Source organism: Ruditapes philippinarum, unplaced genomic scaffold (assembly GCF_026571515.1).
Source record: "Ruditapes philippinarum isolate M1 unplaced genomic scaffold, ASM2657151v2 ctg9161_1_1_1_1, whole genome shotgun sequence".
NCBI lineage: Eukaryota > Metazoa > Mollusca > Bivalvia > Venerida > Veneridae > Ruditapes > Ruditapes philippinarum.
Window position 1 is genome coordinate 10907 of NW_026858421.1, and position 16613 is coordinate 27519.

The 16613-nt window shown below is 32.0% G+C and overlaps 1 protein-coding gene across 1 annotated transcript in view; it reads left to right on the top strand.

The window, feature by feature from the left end:
• Positions 1 to 3364: 3364 nt before the first annotated feature.
• The window catches only part of LOC132753159 (complement C3-like), a 53234-nt gene continuing 39985 nt past the window's right edge, over positions 3365 to 16613 (top strand). The window contains 5 exon segments of the mRNA XM_060743601.1: positions 3365 to 3472; positions 6278 to 6409; positions 7165 to 7207; positions 9044 to 9131; positions 10358 to 10460. Coding sequence (XP_060599584.1) covers positions 3365 to 3472; positions 6278 to 6409; positions 7165 to 7207; positions 9044 to 9131; positions 10358 to 10460 — 474 coding nt within the window.

Sequence of the window (16613 nt, forward strand, 5' to 3'; positions counted from 1 at the left end):
AGTTTTCAACAATGTCTATGGTCTGGCCGTTATATGTCCAAGTTTGATTTCTTGGTAATTGACCACCCTTTCGGAATACCATAATTTTAGTCTTTTTCAACGTTTTTACTGTAAGGGTTCCATCTTTTACAATACGCCTCTAATTGGTTAAGATTGGTTTGAAGAGCTTCGGGGGTTTCGCTAAGCAATACACTGTCGTCTGCGAAAAGGATTAAGTATATAGATAACTGGTCTAAAGTAATCCACAGTCTATATTTTTCCTGTAGACATACTTCAAAGGTCATTCACAGAAATGGCAGAATAATTATTGCGCAGTTAGCTCCCTTGGAATAGTCCATTATGCAATTTAAAAAAAAGTCTGATAGGGAATTTAGGTGTTTAACACAAGATCGTACGTCACTATACATGGACCGTAACAATTTAAGCAATTTTCCATCGAAAACCTTCCTTTATTAGTTTGTTACCAGAGCCCGTTTCTATATATAGTATCAAAGCACTTCTGATAGTTCAACAAAAAGCAGCAATACACCTTTTTATTTTGTGAAGTATACTTCTGTAATGATAGTAGATAAAAACGAAAACAGCGTCAGTAGTACTGTGACCCGACTTGAACCCAAACTGTGCAATCAGAGAGCTTGTCATGATTTTTGGTCCCAGACTTTCAATTCTCATCATAGTTATTATTCCTGTAAATATTTTACCCAGGCAACTTAGTAGCGTGATTCCCCTATAATTGTTTGCAATGTTAGATGGTTTGTTTTTTCAAAAATAGGTATTATCAATCCCTCTGACCATTGACTCGGGAATTCACCTGCGTCGGAGAATTTTGTTGAATATAAGTAACAACGGTTCGGAAAGGAATGTCGATACACTCTTTAAAATATTCATTTATCATATTGTCTAATCCAACGGCTTTTGTTTCTGTTTAAAGAGTTAACAACTTTACGTAATTCATTCTCCGTAATTGGCATGTCTAATTCCTCGAATGTAACTTCTTCCGTGTTATCACAATTATTTGTCAAATTCGCGTAGAAACTCTTGTACATCGTCGTTATCATCCACTTTTGCGTCCAGAGATTTAAAATGATTGTGTAAAAATCATTCTAAAAGTAACACTCTTATCGACTGGGTTATTACCCTGCTTAAACATTTTTCCAAAAATTGTCTTGGCTTTTACGCCGCATTTCATTCATTTGTCTCCCTTTGTCTATATTATATATACGCTTTTGTTTTTCGTACGAAATATTTGTTAGTCTTTTTTAAGGCGTTGAAAATTTTTCGAAATTATCTGTATTTCCGTCACAATTGTACCTTTCAAGGGCCTCTCTATATATCGCTTCCGTTTATTTCAACATTCAATATTAAACCACTTTTTTTTCGCTCTGGTCAATTCACTGTCGAGGAAATGTTGAGGTTTTTTACCGTGTGCTGACGATAGTTCTCTTCTGCCTAGATTCTATAATGATATTAGTGTTTTTGTACCTAAATTGTCGGTAATATTAAACTGTAAACAAAATATGCTATCTTGTGTTTAAAAGTAGAGTTTGAATCTTTTATGAATATAAGTAAATAAATACATAAAAAAAACTAAATGAATAGATTTAACAACTTATTTGTAGCAATAATTTGATATAAAGGGGCATATCTTTATTATTTCTAAATTGTCAGAACAATTCGTCCTCAAAATCATTCGAACTCAATGCCATTCGTACCAATATTCGACCCATTATCAATTTCTCTTGGATGCTTGATTTCTTCACTTTCAGTAAACGATCATTAAATATAACTATATTATTGGGTATAAATAGAGCTCAAAGCTGCGGACAGGCAGTCTTCCGACTTCCCTTCGTGGCGTGCACGTCGCTCGGAAGGCATAGGTCACACCAGATGGTTGACCTAGTTAGGTCACTAAGCTAGTGTGACCTAACCAACGACGAAAGGTGTGGCCCTAAGGAGAGTTGCTGCCCGGAAGAGGTGCCTTTCCTCTTTGTCAAACTTTGTTCAAGGAAGCGAGGAATTCGGGGTCCTAAGAGAAGGTCTACGACGAACGACAGCATGAAAAGACCTCCGTCGCGGCTCTACGACATCGACGACGTTGCAGGCGAATAAGTCCCTCCGTTGCAGGCCTCTACGTTTACCAGCAATCGTAATAGAGGCCGAACTAGTCTGGGACATATGGTGTCCCCCCCCGCGCCCCCCCCCCTCAACACTACAGAAATAATTAATTAAAATATTTATTAGGTTTAATTACTTGGGTTCTTGCACTATTTTACGAAGCATTTCAATTGCATTAATTTTAACATTGCGTTAGGTGTAATTGTTATAATTACTAAAGTATTGAAAACTCGATATCCAAGTGGTTTTTCTATATATATTAAGTAGCCTAAAAAGTGTTACCCCAATTTTATATAAGGTAAAGTAAAGCACATCAACTATAAAGGCACGTTACTGATATAAACAATAGTTAATTAAACTTGGTTCAAAAATTGAACAAATTATTGTATAATCATTTGTAACCAATCAACTGGCAAAGTAGCCATAAGAAACATTATATATATCAGCTAGCCCGTGCACGTTACAAAATTGGCGCCCAACGTGGGGCACATCTAGCTTAAGATAGGCTTACTTATCCTAGACTTTTAAGAACATAGCTGAGTATAGAAGTAAATGGTCTGATGAAGACTTTTGTTATATGTATGATGATTGGAAAATCTTAGGAATGAGAATCGTAGACTGAAACTCCAGAGAGAGATTGATAGTCTTCAAAGACAGATTGACCAGACTAATAGTGAACTGGTTACATCAACACCTGCTATGGTTAAACATGTCAGTATCCAGATAATATTTATGAAGATTTTACACCAAGAATAAAGACTTCCCCAAAGCCTAGACGTCTTTTGCCTTCATTGCCTATTAAAAGTGAAAAACATGAGAGGGATGTGATAGACAGAATGATCACCCAAAGACGGAGGATTGTTGACTTCCTTCCCCCTGAATATCAGAATGACCAACATTAATTTGATAACAACCAAACTTCAGACACAAAAGTTTTGTTTTCAAAAGTATAAAGATTCAAGGTCTACTTTCATGAAACCTGCAACTTATGACGGAACTTGTGTATGGACAAACTATAAAGCACACTTTGACGCTTGTGCAACTTTGAATGGTTGGAATGAAAATGAGAAAGGTTTATACTTATCTGTATCCTTACGAGGCCAAGCTTAAGGAGTGTGCGGAAATTTGACAACAAAGACACACAATTATGAAGAACTTGTGAGAGCACTCGAGGATAGATTTTCACCAAGAAATCAGACTGAATTATACAGAGTTCAGTTGAGATAGACATAAAAAAGCTACTGAATCAATGGCTGAACTGGAACAAGATGTTCGTCGTCTTGCAAACTTGGCGTACTCTCATGCTCCTATAGATGTTCGTGAGACTTTAGCCAAAGAACAAATTATAGATGCACTTGTAAATTCAGACATGCGTCTCAAGATAAAACAAGCTAGGCCCATTGATTGAATGATGCAGTAAGGCATGCTGTAGAACTGGAAGCTTTCTACAGGGCTGAAAAGAAGCAGTAGGAAATGATAAAAAGTATACAAACAGATAACTTTTATAAAGAGTTTGAAAAACTTCAAACTCTTTTTGTCTTCTTTAAAACAAAGTGTTGACAGAATGCAGCGTCAAGGAGGATGTGAACGGCAAGATAACAAATATGTTAAGACACCGAATAGTTATGATCAAAGGCGTTTAAAACATTTTCCACAAAATTACTTTCAACATTGTTATTACAATAAAAAAGACAAAGAAAATCGTACATTAATAACTCTGTTTATAAGCGGTCTGATAGTGATAACAAAAGAGAATATGATACAGTGCGAAATTGTAATGAAGAACATGGACAAAATTTACAATTCATAAGTACTCACGCAACTCACAAAACAACAAGGAGCGTAAATGACAAACAAAATATTCAATTCGTCAGGACATTTAATGCTGGTTTATATGCTTATGGCAAAGGTTGGGTAATGTGTCAGTCAATTGCTTTAGTAGATACTGGAGCTACCGTTACTGTTACCTCCTTCAGAAAATCTTTGGCTTAAACTTAAGAGCAATAACAAAATTACACCTTTTGAACTTTCTGTAACATCAACAAGTGGTGATCTATTAAAAATCAAGGGACAAACAGAGATAGACCTGAGGTTAAAAAAAACCTTTAGGAAGACAAGGTTGTAGTGGCTGAAAATCGGAAATGATGTTGTTTTAGGTCTTGGGACTCGGGACGCCCATGATTTTTTGAGAGACGGGGTAATATGACGAATTGTTCTCTTCTGCCCTAAGATTCTATTATGTTATTTTAGTGGTTTTGTACATAAATTGTCGGTTAATTAAAATTATAAAAAATATGCTATCTTGGTGTTTAAAAGTAGAGTTTGATCTTTTATAAATATATAAAAAATAAATAAAAACTAAATGAATAGATTTGACAACTTATTTGTAGCAATAATTTGATATAATTGGGCATATATTTATTATTTCTAAAATGTCAGAACAATTCGTCCTCAATGCCATTCGTACCAATATTCGACCCATTATCAATATCTCTTGTATGCTTGATTTCTTCAACTTCAGTAAACGATCATTAAGTATAACTATATTATTGGATATAAAAAGAGCTCAAAGCTGCGGACAGTCAGTCTCTGTCCAGCTGCCGAAGTGTCAACACTACAGAAATAATTAATTAATATTTTAGTTTAATTACTTGGGTTCTTGCACTATTTACGAAGTATTTCAATTGCATCAATTTAACATTGCGTTATGTGTAGTTGTTATTACTAAAGTATTGAAAACTCGATATCCTAGTGGTTTTTCTATATATATTAAGTAGCCTAAAAAGTGTCACCCCAATTGTATATAAAGTTCAAGTAAAGCACATCAACTATAAAGGCACGTTACTGATATAAACAATAGCTAATAAAACTTGATTAAAAAGTTAAACAAATTATTGTATAATCATTTGTAACCAATCAACTGGCAAAGTAGCCATAAGAAAAATTATATATATCAGCTAGCCCGTGCACGTTACAACTGTTAGTTATGTAGACCTCAATATAAAAATGTCTCAACTTTAAAAGCATAGTTCACCTTTAGTTTTTTAGACCTCAATATAAATATTACTCAAAAATACAATCAAAGTTCACAGTTAGATTCGAAGACCTCAATTTAAAAATGCATCAATTATACAATCATAGTTCACAGTTAGTTGTGTAGACTTGAATATTAGAATGCCTCAATTATACAATCATATTTCGTCTTTAGTTCTGTAGACCTCAATATAAAAATGTCTCAACTATATAAGCATAGTTCACCTTTAGTTGTTTATACCTCAACACAAAAATGCCTCAATTATACAATCAAAATTTACGGTTAGTTGCATAGACCTAAGTATAAAAATGCCTCAACTATGTTTAGGAATGAATACCGATAAAGCCGGTGTTATGTGACATGAGAGACGCTATACTCATCATAATCCGGACAGATTCATTTAAACCGAGGCAATTTTCAAAATTTGTCCTTTCCTTACTCTCAAAGTATCCCCCATACTTTTTAAAAGATTAAAAATATTTCACTGCCGTGTTTTAACCACGAAAGCAAAATACTCAAACTTGTAAAGTGTTTTGGCGCGAAGGACACGTGTTCAATAATAAGTCCGAAGTGTATTCAAAGTTAATATATTCAATTTATCTTTTGATGCAACTGTTACTTATGTTTAGATAACATAAAAAATTAATCTGTTTCTGTTCAAGTAAATTTATATTTCAAGCTAACATAGTGCATTACTGTAGTGTTGGTATTTTAAAGTAGCAGCTTCCAGTTATTGGCTTATTGCACCCTACTTTACTGAAAATAAGCAACACCTTTTAGAAAAATTACAAACACTTTGGGCATATTTCTTATCCAAATCATGTATCATCCATGAGGCGGTGGAATAAAGGGGACATGAGAAAACTTTTATTTTCTAGGTGCACACGCGATAGCTTGTAAAGATACGGAAGCCATTACGTGATCACACAATATTTTTACGTGCGCACGTGTGTGCAATATCTACCACGTGGCCAGGCAACACAATTACGTGCGCACCCAGTTTGTAACATCTCAGTTGGTCACGTATTTTTTATAATAAATATCAAAGGAATCACATACATTCTATAAAGGTTTTCTAACAACGATGATCGATGGCAAACAAACTGTTTAACCCTTTTTACGTTTCAGAGTCCTTCAAGTTTAACCTTGAGAAGAAAGAGGTTTAACAATAGCGATACAGGATTCTTTAAAAATTCATTCAAACTACCCCCTTACCCTGAGATGGGAATTTGGACTGCAAGAGCCTTTTATGGTGGAGAGGTATTTTTTAGGCATATTTATTTTTTAAAAATGAAGATCGTGTAGGAAAAGAGTTTCTTACAAAATTGCATAGATATTAAAGGGACTCCACTGAGGGTTTTTGACATGACGGGACTGGAAATATTTTTTAAAGATTTTTACCCTATTTGATGTAGATCTATACTAAAAACTTATGTGCAAAATTTCAGATCATTAGCTCCCTCCGTTTTTCCCGAATAATTATTATAATAGTAAAAAATGACCCAAAATTGAAAAGCGTTTAAACGCTTTTCACTCAAATCGGACTGAGAATAACACAAACATATGATTTTCAATGTATTTTTTGTATATTTCTTGGTTATATTTTATTTATATTTCTGTTTTAAGTGATTATGTTTATCTATGTGAAAACTAAAAATTTTATGTTTGAGGCTTAAAAACCTCAGTGGAGTTCCTTTAAGAATAATTGAATGACCTAGTGAAATATGAATTATATCTTAAACGTGATAATATATATAGCACTAATATAAACATTAACTCGGATGTTCAGAAAGCATGTGAGCAATAAAGTATATAATTATGTAGAGTAAACATACGGGAATTTAAAATCCATACACGATTCTTTTTGATTTTAAATTTAATTTGATTGTTTACGAAAATTGTTATTATCACAATTGAAGATAGCGATTTAGAGTTACCATTTATACTTCGGTTTCAATTCAAGATAAAATGAATTCCATATTTGCTAGTTATAGACATCTTGTTGTTTTTTTTAGTTCGAGACCGAGTCACACACCCTCTTTGAAGTTCGGGAATATGGTAAATTATCTTAATAATTTAATTCTGACATTTGTTATTTTTATTATATAAACATATAGTATTAATATATAGAAAAGAAGTCTACTACCGCTAAGAATTATGTCCAATATGGTTATAATCAACTCTTAAGGTATTACCATCCTATTGCATTACCTCCGCTTTGAAGAGTATTCAAATAGGCTAGAGCTACTGTTAACTACTGTAACATTGAAATAGAGGGCTGTGGTTTCAATCCCCAGCAGGGTCAACTTTTTTTTTCTTTCTTTTTTTCTTTTAAAATTATTTATGTATCTCTCATGTTCTCATTTCCAGTTGGAAAGAAAAAGTGTTTAATTTTGATTTTTTTTTTTAATTTATATAGGTATTTTTTGGCTAAATTATGCTAAATCTAGTAATAAATATGGTACCTGATATTTTCAAAGTGCAATAAATCAAAACTAGACGGTAAAAGTATTTCATATTTTACAAGATCTACAAATATACTTCTTAAAAGATTTAGGGAAACTTTGAAAACAGGCACTCATTTGGGTAAATTTTAAGGATTTTTTAAATTAGGCTCCCTAAGTAAGAAAATGGTCAGACACGTGGTAAAAATGGGTGGGGTAGGGTAACATTATTATACAGATTTCATAAATTTTAAATAGAAACCATAATTTTGCTTATGTGGATTGTAAGCTGAATGGTACTATTTGTTTTTTACCAAAAATTAATGGGAAAACATTTTTCTTTAGAATGTTATTGCAGATTATTTAAGGGTTCCTCATTTCTAAAAAAGGACGCACATAACATCCTAGCTTGAGTTCAGAAAAGTGGCCATAACTTGATTTCCGTACTGTAAACTTTGTTTAAATTGTGCATACAGGTGCACTTTATGGTATATATCTGGCGTATGATGACATTTTTTAGTTCCTTATAGTTCCCATTAGAGTCAAAATGCCTTAAATACTACTACAATGTGCAAAATATGTAAACCAGAAGATATGGTGTTAAATGATGGGTATAAACTTCAGGTTATATCATGTTCCAGATTGTGAGATTTCTTATAATAAGAGTGATTGTAACATAAGTAACAACAATATTAAGAAATTTAACCGTCGTCTTAAATTTATAATAAAATAAGAAAGACATTGTTTATTAGTGTTTCAGAGTCAAAACGTTCTGCACTTTGAACTTAAGCAGTTCAGTCGGTTTTTATTAAAATATTATTGATAACAACATAATAGTTAAATATTTTCAGAAATTATGTTTTATGGGAACGGGATCTAACAAAAAAATTCACTTATTTTACATTTTTTAAAATAATTTCAATATTTTTTTCCCCCTTTTGGGGTTTTATTTTTTTTCCACCCAAAGTGTCCAAAACTGTATTCATTTTATTTTGGGTTTCGTAAATGTTTTAACAATTTTTATGATGGTTTCTCATTGGACAATCATGAAATATTCACGAATGAATAACGAGTTGCCTTTCTTTTCATTGGTAACGTGCTTAATACATAACATTTTCTTTTGCTGCACTAAGGTACCAAGAGTTGCCTTTCTTTTCATTGGTTACGTACTTAATACAGTGCATTTTCTTTTGCTGCACTAAGGTACCAAGAGTTTCCTTTTTTCATTGGTTACGTACTTAAATCGTTGCATTTTCATTGGCTGCACTAAGGTATCACGAGTTGCCCTTCTTTCCATTGGTTACGTACTTAAATCATTGCATTTTCTTTTGCTGCACTAAGGTATCACATGTTGTCTTTCTTTTCAATGGTTACGTACTTAAATCTTGCATTTAAATTGGTTGAAAGATCTGTAGCTTTTTCTTGCGAAACTGATTTTTATTGATTTTAGTTCTTCCAACGTTCGGAGTGACCGTTGACGTTGACGTTGAGTTCCTCCTTAAAACCACGAAGTCGATAACCGTCAAAGTTACGGCCAAGTAAGAATACCATATACTCTTTAATTTTTTAAAGATATGAGTTTGAAATAAGTTTTCCTTTGAGTTTGTTTAGGTTTTTAATTCATTTTTTTCCAAATAAGGACGATGGACGAAGTTAATAGGTATGATATATTAGTACCAAGCATCAGAGACTTGCCATAAGAGAAATCGAACTCGGCGTTTACAAGGAAAGTAGGCTCTTAAGAGAAGAATCCTGAAAAATCTCTACAAAAGTCTACAAAAATGATATATTTATTTTTTAATTCACACCAGGTAGATGTTCATGTCCAGAAAAAAAACATTTCATTAGACTATAAAAGATTATTTACATGTTCATCACGTTGTGAGCTGTAGCATATTCTATATGAGGAAGGAATGTAAGCTAGAAACTCGCTGGTAGCGTATTTAGTATTCTATCACTCCACGTGATTTTGTCACTATAGACAAAGAAGGAAAAAAACCGGTGTTAAACTGCCAATAAACACTTGTAAGGAATTACTTGTATATGCGGCTTTTATGTTTTCACCCTCGATTATATAGTTTACAAAGCCTTTCAAAGCAACAATAAAAAGCATTTTTATTTATATTTTCAGTTCTTATAATGTTTTCTTTTCATACAATACCGACATAATATCTCACATACACTAACGCCACATATTTTGATCCATATCAGTTAATTAATAGTTTGACAAAACGGCGCCAATCCGCATGCAACGTAATGACGTCATCGTAGTTAACAACTCATTCATAAACAAACTGACGTTATTTCATACATACAAGAATGATATATGGAGCACTGGTGACGTAAGTTTTTATTGTTGAAAACTTGATAAAATACCGTTTTTTTTCTTATTATTTATTTTGATTAATAATGTCTATATCTTTGCAACAGTAGGGTGCGAAAATCGAACAGCGTTATACGAAAATCGGCACCGGAAGTTATTTACGCTTTAAAAAATAACATTAGTTATCTTCCTTATTTTATCGTTATAGAATCGAAATAACATCGGCCTGAGAGGTGTATATCGGCTATTTAACACCGGTTTTGTCGTTTAGATGCGAAAAAAATAACCAATCAGGCCTACGGCCTTCGTGGTCAATTCCTACGCATCAAAACTCCAAACCGGTGTTAAATAGCCGATATACACCTCTCAGGCCGATGTTATTTCTTAAACAACTACTAAAGAAGGATATGTAAATAAAAACACAAACATTGTACTTTACAGATATGTCTACGGTAAGCCTGTCCAGGGAAATGCAAGGCTTTTGTTGCAATTGAAAGGGGGAAATGGAGATCGTGACTTTATCCTAAATATGGACAGAAAAACGGTGTGTTGATTCGTTTCTATTATTCATTTTATACATTCCATAACAAATGCATATCATACAGGTCCATTTATAAGACCCACCTAAAGAAAGTCATCTGAACCCAAAATCTGATTGCTGAAAATAAGTTTAACGCTACATTATGCCACACAAATCCATATTTTGTTTATTTCAATTATCTTGACATGTCAAACATCTGTTTCATAATGTTAAGATTTAAGGGTTTGTGCAGATAAGATTTTAAACAACTGAAAAAAAAAAGATTTGCCCTTAATAGACAGGACTGACTTTAAGAATCAAATCCTCTACTAGAGGCATTTTGTAGCACAATTGGTATGTTGGTATATTTTACCTATTTAGGGTATGCTGAATCTTGACCATTAGTAACCTTGACCTTGGGGGTAGCAACCTGGATGTTGCATTCTGCAGATTGTGTCATGGTGACGATCATTTGTGCCAAATAATTTTAAAACCTTTGAATTTTCAATAAAATAAAGAGCGGACATAAAAAATAGATGTTTTTACATTGGACCTTTGAGTGTGACCCTGACCTTGAGAGTTGTGATTTGAATATTGTGCTCTGCCAATGGTGTCATAATGGTGATAATTTCTGCCAAAATATCTTATCAAGAGGGCCATGATTGCCCTGAAATCGCTCACCTGTATATAGGCCCGTGGGCAAAGGGCTATTTTAAACCAGGGGCTTTTATTTGAACAAATTTGGTAGACACCAAAAAGAAGGTGTTTAGTGATAAATATCTAAGCTGTAACTTTTTGGGGTTTTATAAGAAGATTTTTTAAGTTTTGACTATATACGTTTAGAGAATAACAATGACCCCCCCCCCCCCCCCAGATGGGCCAAGGGCTTTCAATTGAACAAACTTGGTAAACAATCACTTGATGATATTTCATGCTTAATATCTAAACTCTAGCTTTTTGGTTTATTTAACAGAAGATTTTTTAAGTTTTTACTATACACATTTAAGGAAAATCAAAGACCCCTGGGGCGGGGCCAATTTTAACCGAAGGGCCCTTATTTGAACAAACTTGGTAGATACCCATTAAAAGATGTTTCATCCTAAACATCATGGCTGTAGCTATTTGGGGTTTTTTAAAGATTTTTTTTAAGTTTCTACTATATACATAAAGGGAAAAACAATGATCCCCTGGGGCGGGGCTAATTTTTATCCCAGGTCTTTTGTTTGAACAAACTTGGTAGGTACTGACTAGATGATGTATCATGCAAGATATTTAAGCTCTAGATCTTTCTGTTTTCAAAAAAAATATATTTTAAGTTTTTTCTTTCGGCTTCCATGGCAACCAGAGTTCTGCATGGAATTATGGAACCATTAATTTAAGACCGTATTCAAGTTGTCGCCCTTGGATGACGTCATTGGGGGATACGGTGGACATTGCCGATATGATTAAGTACATTAAAGGGAGACACAGGCAAAAATTTTATTTCTTAGTTTTGAATTTTTTCATTCCAAATTCTGTAAATGCCCTCAAAATGAATATATTAGACAGTCAAAGGAACAAAACTTTTCTCCATATAAAGAATAAAATGCTTGTTTCCTAACCTGACCCGCGTGGGTCAGGTTAGGCCTCTAGGATTTCATAATAGTTGTCTCAGTGAACTCTGGTAACGTAAAAGAACATGTCAAATGAATGACTTTGACTTGTTTCAGTCATACAATATCAACAATATCTGTTATTGTAACTTCAAGGGTATATTCAAGTCACCTGACTTGTTTTAAAACTATTCGGTGATTATTTTAGCGTCTAGATTTTGTTCAACATATATAGATATATTCATGTTTCAAATCCAAAATATATAGAATTTAAAGAGAAATTCATGCTGAAACGTTTAGAAATGTCATTTTATCGCAAGTTGAGTACAAACGATCATTTTAATAATTCTGTCATTATTTTGCCTGAATATCCCATTAATAGAGGGATAACTCCTTTCTCTTTAAGATTGGCAGATTGAAATTGCCAAAATTGTGTGTAATTGAATAAGATATTACATAAAAAGGATGGTCAAATGAACAAAAATGTTTACTATAATAATAAGGTTTATGATTTGTTTCATTAGTAGACCATATGGCTAAGTAACAGATCATGATTACCATTTTCGTTAGATTCTTTAAAGTGAAAATTTTACCAGGCAGTTAAATCGGACTTACTTGCTAATACCAGAGATGTAGATAATGTATCTATATGTCGCTGCTAATATACAATACCCCAAAATATATTTTGAGTTTCAAATATGCTATAGTTTCAAAAAACGGCTGCGTAATAATTAATTACAAGATACTGGTTGATTAAAAATTATAATGATTTAAGCATTACTAAGAAAAAGAAAAACAACAATGTAAATCTATGTTGTTTCAAAAAAATTTAGGCATTAAAAGTAAAACTTATTTTGAATGTACATGACTGTATACTATTTGTGTCGGCAAAAAAGGCACTTAAAAATCGTACATCACAACAATATATTTAAGCTGATAAAGTGATATTTTCGACTGGATACTTTTTTAATTCATACTATACTTATCAATTTTTTTTCTTTTTAAAAATCACTTCAAAAAACAACTTGTGAAACACGTACACAGAAATTCGTTACATGTATTATATACAGAATTATAAATTTACGTATTTTGACTGTGCCAGTTTGCAGGACTCTTGAGTATCGAATCAGTAAGGCATAACACATTAATTAAGTCCCTAGGATGATCCAATTCGGACCATGACTATTTTGACAACTAACAAAAGTGACGTAATCTGAAGTAATGTTTTCCTGGTTATTTATGATATAACAGCCAAGTGCAGCTTATATATACAGCATATGCACCCTGCTAATTAATATGTTACGGCCCAGTTGCGCTTATATAACACATCAATTTATTTATGAAATAAGCTACTAAGAAAAGGTCTAACTTTATTTTTATAATCATAATAATAGATTTGTAATATTATAATTATCTTATCGTCTGTTGCAAATTTAAAGTTATGAAATTCATTGTTCTTCCCGGAATATTTATAAGATAATATCCTTCTCTGGTTCTTTGAAAGAATTTTTATACGGCATAATGAAAATAAAAACCAGTAAGTATTGACAGAATGTATTCTGCTATTGTTCTATCAAAGCTTGAAAGAAATCATTAAAAAAAAATGGCAATCTTATTTTCATGTTTGTCACAAATACGCCGGAATTTTCTAAATGACAGAAAATAACACAGAAAACTAGAAAATGACCAATAAAATTTACAATAGGCAATTTCAGTGTGTATGGGTGTTTATGAAATATTAAAATTTGATTTAGAAACATATTAAGCTTTTTATCCTGGCATTAGGAAAATCAAATAAATATATTTACATTGAAATTTCGCTGTTTAACTCGTATCGAGAATTAATCTTAATCTTTGTTTTCGTATTTTTTTATTGTCCTGATATTGATTTTATGTATGCATCAGTAGATTTTTACATGTTATAATCATAAATGAACGAACAGTATTTACGCATTTAACTTTTCAATAAGCTCTAACATTCTATGCGGCCAGTATAGTATGTATAGTATAATCCCCCATTTACGTCACATCCGGTAAGGGAAGTAACTCTTCCCCGACTGTCATCGCTTAAATAAAAGGGTTTGTATTCTTTGAACAATTTTTTAAAGTTAACAACTACATTTTTGTTCGTACATTCCATTATTGATATGAATTTATTTAAATTACGCCATTAGCAATAATATCTACGTAAACATGTTTTCCTTAACTCGATATAATATTGACATACTAATAAGAAGTGATATTCAGTTGCAATTTGTTTCATATTGCATTTTGTACAGAGGCCTTGGTTTCTTTCAATATTTCTATGTCTACTCTCTTTAATAGCTAATTGTTTTCGAAGAGCACCTTAATCTTGATAGCATTTTACGATGTTTTAAATTATCAACACAAATAAAATATTTCCCTTGGGTAAATTCAATCATTTTAAACAAATTATAACTTTCTAACTATGCTTTAGGTGCTTATCATAAATTCTTTGTATAATAGTATTAACATGCACAAGTGAAATATTATCATTATTCCATAGATATGAAAAACCTAAGTACTTTACAATTCTGACTTTTCGCAGAACTAATAATGGAAATAAAATTGTCAAAACTGCTGACGTTGTAGTTTGCTGACGTACACCAAGAACTTGTTTTAAAAATTTCAAATGTACTTTTTAGATGTCTGGTGACTTATTAAAACCCAATACCTCTGAACTATATGTAAGAATCGGTAAAACCCTGCTTTCAAAAAAAAATGATTTTTTCTGTGACATTAAGGGCAATTGATTGAAATAAAGAATTAAAGAGTAAAATGCTTTAAGTGCTTGATTAGATAAAGCCTTTTGGGCTTGATTAAAATTCACATTAGACTATAATGTAACATCAAGATAGGTGAATGACTAAACAACGCTAAGTAGCTCATTATTATAAAATACTTCTACATCTTCGTTTCTATTTCTAAATTAAAAAAACTATAGCAACCGTTTCATCTACATTCACCACAATACCCCACTTAGTACAATATATATGACGTTTATTAAGGAGGCATTGCAATCCTTCCTTAGAATTAGAGAATAAAACCGTATCGTCCGCAAATAATAGTAAAAGTAGATGTATATCATCTAATGAAAATGTGTCAACATTATCTATTTGTAAATGTTCGTGCATATCATTTACGAAGAAAATAAATAACAGAGGTGAGAGTGGTTCCCATTGTTTTAAGCCCAAATAGCTCATAAAAGTATCTGTCAGGCAACCATTTGCTCTTACACAAAATTTCACACAATTATACATACTACGTAACATTGTTTACAACTTTATATGATACACCATATTCAATCGATTAAAATCATATTCCATTTCTGTATAACATATCAAAACATTTTTTGAAATCAATAAATGGTGCATATACCTTTTTCTTTTCATGACGAATTGTCATATTAATAATTGAACATAAAACAAAAATGCAATCAGAAGTACTTTTATCTTTCCTAAAACCATACTGGAAATCCTTCAATATTTCATTACTTTCAGCCCATTTACGTTACCTCATGTCTAACAATATTGACAAAAGTTTAGAAAATATACTAGTTAGTGTGATACCCCTGTAATTATTCACATCATTTAGATTACCCTTCTTGGGCATTGGTAAAATAATACCACTACACCACGATAGGGGATATTCATTTGAATTGAAAATATGATTAAACTGTTTACATAATATTAGTGCTAAAATTGTTTTGCATTCAATAAATATCTCCGGAATAAGTTTATCTATACCAGCACTTTTACCACTCTAAAGGGAAGACATAGCCTTTCTCACGTCATCGATCGTGATATCCATGTCAAGCTCTTCAACATTGTTGTAAAATATATCATTATTATCTAAATGTTCCTCAATGACATTATTTCTGAATGTCTCTTCGTTTGAAAATAAGTTTTCAAAATGCTCAAAAAAATCTTTCGATGACAGTTCATTTTTGTTATATTTCTTTCTATTTTTTTTTATTTCCTTCCAAAACTTTTGTGGCTGCGTGCCAGCTAAAAATGGCATTTTTTCTGATTTAAATTAAATTTAGTTCGTGTTCGCCTCTTAGATATTCTATAAAGACATATGTTATTGGCCAGTATTTCTATATTTGGTTCGGCCTGTTCTTACAATAATTTTTATTTGCACGTTTAAACTCCTTTGTAGCGTTCGCACAGTCTTGATTAAACCATGAACTTTTTAATTTTTTCTTTCTATTATTTTGTATTATTTCTTAATTGTTTTGACTCTCCAAATAAACTGAATGATTTTTCATACAAAACATCTGATATTTTCTGTGTACCTATATCTAATTCAACATCATTTCTAAATACACTTTTTACAGTCGTGTCAATGTTCGTAACTTCATTCTCAATGAATTCTTTGTAATTATCTATCTTGTCTCTATCTTCCTTATTCCATTTCAATACATTAATACTAACACTTTCATTATCAATTATTTTCGATATACATGCAAAACTCATATCAAGTTCAACATATTTTTGATGTGAAAAAGTAAACAAGTTATGTATTTTAAATTCATGTACAAAGGGAAATAGCTCGCATTGCA